The sequence below is a fragment of the Leptonychotes weddellii genome, unplaced genomic scaffold (assembly GCF_054177405.1).
Source record: "Leptonychotes weddellii isolate Sample4059 unplaced genomic scaffold, ASM5417740v2 HiC_scaffold_10619, whole genome shotgun sequence".
Classification (NCBI taxonomy): Eukaryota; Metazoa; Chordata; class Mammalia; order Carnivora; family Phocidae; genus Leptonychotes; species Leptonychotes weddellii.
This window is the reverse complement of record NW_027683126.1, coordinates 1-4,127: the sequence shown is the minus strand read 5'-3', so window position 1 is coordinate 4,127 and position 4,127 is coordinate 1. Positions and strand designations below refer to the sequence as shown.

Sequence of the window (4,127 nt, the reverse complement as noted above, 5' to 3'; positions counted from 1 at the left end):
GCAGAGCAAGAAGGGATAGATCTTTCAGAAGCCAATGGGACCTTCCAGTTCTGTTGGAAGTATTTGAATAAGCTTTGGGGCTTTCTTACAACCATGCCTTTTGCTGAGCTCAACAAAGGCAGAGGTAGAGAAAGAGGAAGAAGGGAAAAGGAGAAAGGATAAGCACTGGATTGTCCTTCACCCACCCCCGTCTGGGTTTTTTTGGGGAAGGTTTACTTACTTTTTAAGACTCCTTTCAAGCCGCACCTCCTCTGTGAAGCCCTCCCTGACCTCTCCAGGCATGATTGGTAGCTTCCAAGTATGGTGTCCATACTCATCATAGCTTCCATCACACTGGGTCACAATCGTGAGCTCCTGAGAACACTGTCGTAGCCTTTGTACCCCCGGGCCTGTCATGAGTACCGGGTACAGAGTTGGCCTGATACAGTGGGTGGGTGGCTGGCTGGCTAAATAAACACACAGAACCCACAGCTGAGGAACCAAAACTAAGAACGCAAACTGAGGCTGTCTGGGCACCTGGGTGGGCAGGGTATCGGTAGAACATCCAATCACAAATTTTTCAGGGCACACAACTTTTATTGCTGAAGACCATCGCCGGGGCTGCCGTAGACATGAACGTGGCCCTCCCCCTGCCCCAGCCCTGGTAACATGCAAGCAGCCCCCTCGCACCGTGCCCAGCCATGCTGTCTGCCTGAGCTGGGCTGGGCTGACCCGCATGGACCCTGCCTCTGAGAGTCATAGCACCATGAGGCAGGCCCAGGGGAAGTGAGGGGAATGGGACTGGGCAAGGAAGAGGTGGCCCAGAAGAGAGGCTGCGGAAGGCCCAGGCCTCTAGCTGGCATGGAGGCCAGGCACACTGATGGCTCACAGGAGCAGGGCCAACTCAGATCCTTCAACATGGCTGTTCGGAGGGCCTGGGGACGGTGTCAGCTCTCTCTCCAAGGCAGGGTTCGTGTCAGTGCCAGGTTTCTGAAACAACCGAGAACTTGAAAGGCGGAGAAGCGGAGAGGAAACTGCAAGGCCCAGGACAGCGCTGGGTACAAGGGGGGCCTGTCCACCTCGACTCTCTCAGGCCCCGAGGCCCACGGAAGACAACAGCCATTTCTTCACGCCCTGGTCGTGGCCTTCAGATGCAGCAACACTTGTGGCTCTCTGTGATGGATTTGCTCGCGAGCCCGCGTGAGGACTCCCTACCCTGAGGACCCTAAAGGGGCTCCTTCATCCGGTCCCTTGAGGTCAGGAACATTCAGCAGGACTCTGGAATGGCACAACTCCCATAAGTCCCTTGGAGTTTTGGGGGTGATGGATGCTAGCGCTTCAGGCTCCTGGAATTTTTGGAGAATCTTTAAAAAGGCATCTACTTCCATTTCTTGAATATAAAAATAAAATAAAAATCTGCCCCAACTGCCTATGACCGAACAAGAACAGCTGTGAACCTGGACAGCTGCAATGCAGCCAGCCCTCCACATCCAGGCACTAGCCCAAGGTCTGAGAAGGCGCAGGATGCTCGTAATGCCAAGGGGAGCATCTTCCTGCTAGGGCCAGCCGAGGCCCTCCACCACCTGGGTGTTACCTGGGCTGCTGGTGGCCACACAATCTGGGCTAGTCTCCGAGTCAGAGTCAGAGGAGCAAGGATTCCTGATGTGAACTTCCAGGCCCTTCTCTGGGCCGTTTGGGCTTCACTTCCTCCATCCGTCATGGACACCCCTGCAGGGACCTCCATGGTGTCCACACTGTTAACTCCAGGTGCTTTCCAGCCTGGGGTTTGGGAAGAGCTGACCACTCTCCTGGTTTCTGAAGACCTTGGGACAGCAACAACACACACACACACACACACATGCATGCACACATGCATGCACATTCACAGAGGCAACAGACAGCGGAGGTGGGAGTAACGGAGGTGACTGGTGGCCTTTAGCCCAGGTGACACTGCAGATGGCCCACTTCGGCCAGTGCCGTGAGGTGGGACAGGCCAGCTGCTTAGGATTTCCGGAAGCGCACCTCCCTCTGAGGACGAACACAGGGAGAACAGGGTGAGGCTGGGTCAGGAATACAGATGTCAAAGGTGGGGGTTCAGAGCCTGAAATTCAGTCCAGCTGTCACTGGGCACTCAGTAAGGAGGAGCCATGGAAGCGGAGAGACCACTGGGCTGGATTTCTGGAGCAAGCACCCGAGCTCTCCGCACTGCTCCGCCCTCGCTCGGGCAGAGGGGGGAAGGGGAGCATAGCGTTCCTGCTTTACAGCTAAGATGGCAGGTGAAGGGAAGGTAGGGCTGCGCTGGGTCGGCAGAGGTGGGAGTGAAGCCCCGCGCCCCAGATCCCCATGAGACTAACTTCCTGCCAAGGAGAGAGGCCTCCTGCCCACGCCGCTCCAGTGGGCTGTGTGAACTCACACCTTAGCCATCCCTGGGGAGAGGACATGCTACTGGGGCCCAGCCTGGGGCCACCCCTTTCCAACCCTTCAGAGGAAGGAAACGGAAGGCGAGAAACACAGGCTGGGGTTGGCCCAACATTCGATTCCTGTCCTGTCCTGGTCTTCCGCACTTTCTGAACACCCCCAAACATGAGGGGGGAGGGGACCTCTCCTAAGACCCCAGGGAAAGTCTGGGACCTCTACCAGGCACCCCACCTTGGGAGTACCCAGTCTGCCCCGTGCAGTGGCCCGTGCAGGCTCTCACCTCCATCTTGCTATAAATCCAGGGGAGGACTTCGGTCACTTTGGTGTACACACCGGGCTTGTTTCTCTGGCCACAGCCCGTGCCCCAGCTGGTGACTCCTGCCAGGTACCAGTGGCCTTTCTGCTCACAGACCAGGGGCCCCCCGCTGTCTCCCTGTGGGGGGAGCACACATCTCAGCACGGTGGGAGAGGTGGTCCTTGAGCAGGAAATGGCTGGCACCTGCTTCTCACTCAAAACCCACCACCCCAGGCTTCCCCCACAGCCCCTGACTCCCAGGACCTGAGCCCCACCCAGAAGCAGCCTCACCTGGCAGGAATCTCTGCCTCCCCGAAGGTCCCCGGCACACATCATCCTTGGGGTAAGGTAACTGTCGTAGACCAAGAAGTCATTGCATTTCTTAAAGTCGATGAGGTTGACCTGTACCTCCCGGAGGAAGGGGGATGTCTTTTCTTCAGAGAAGTCAAGTGGAGGAAAGAGAAGATGGGAAAGGAGTGAGACCAGATCTGGATACCTTCACAACCTTCTAGCTGCTCACCCCAGGACTCAGACTCACAGCTTCCTGGGAGTGGAGGATACCATTCCCATGGTTGGCCACCCAGAACATAGGGGCACACACACCCTCGCACCACACACAACTCCCTACACGTAACATAGAGACAGGCATGTACACAGACAAACTCACAAGCCTATTGGGCTGCCTTCATCTTGCACAATCTTTTCTGTATTCAGAGCACCATCAAATACATCATTTCATTTGTTTTCAGTAACTATGTGTCCTAACGAGGTGTAATTAATCCATTTACAGTTGGAGGAACTTATGGCCAAAGGCGTGACTTGCCCACAGTCACACGGCCAGTCAGTTATGAAGTCGAGACCAGAACAAGGCTGCTCCCAGGCCAGTCACCATCCATTGCACTGAGCAAGGGAAAGGAGGCCCCGAAACCCGTAACTGGCCAGAGGCTAACCGTGAGGCCAGCCAAGTGCTCTGGGGCCAAGCATAAACCACCCCACAGAACCAACATCCGCAAAGACCACTCAGCTATAGTGATGAAGCAAGGCAAAAGAAGACCACTTCGTAATCTTGTTTAAGCATAAATGAAAACAAGGTAGGTTACAAACCACAAAAATATCAACCGTCCCCTCTCCCAGCCAATAGGAGTGGCTACTGCCTCTTCACCAATTATAGCTTTAGACTCAGCTTAATCTTAACTCCTAGATGAGATTATTAGGATGTCCAATCATAGAATTATCCCTGCTTCCTGAAAGCATCCAATCTAAAGAAATGCTCCACTTCTTTGAACCGCCCACCTCCCCAAATTCTCCAGATCCTATGATAAGTCCTTTCTAGCACTCTGTTATTAAGACTTCCACGGAAAGACATGTATCATATGATCTCACTGATATGAGGAATTCTTAATCGCAGGAAACAAACTGAGGGTTGCTGGAGTGG

At 54.6% G+C, this 4,127-nt stretch overlaps 1 protein-coding gene across 1 annotated transcript; it reads right to left on the bottom strand.

The window, feature by feature from the left end:
- Positions 1-569: 569 nt before the first annotated feature.
- On the bottom strand, positions 570-3,446 carry LOC145718077 (transmembrane protease serine 13-like). The gene is made up of 3 exons (XM_081809518.1): positions 2,984-3,446; positions 2,678-2,830; positions 570-2,007 (listed from the first exon to the last, which is right to left on the bottom strand). Exons 1-3 carry the CDS (start codon positions 3,026-3,028, stop codon positions 1,981-1,983), a joined length of 225 nt encoding a protein of 74 aa, XP_081665644.1. The 5' UTR covers positions 3,029-3,446; the 3' UTR covers positions 570-1,980.
- Between the last annotated feature and the right edge of the window lie 681 nt (positions 3,447-4,127).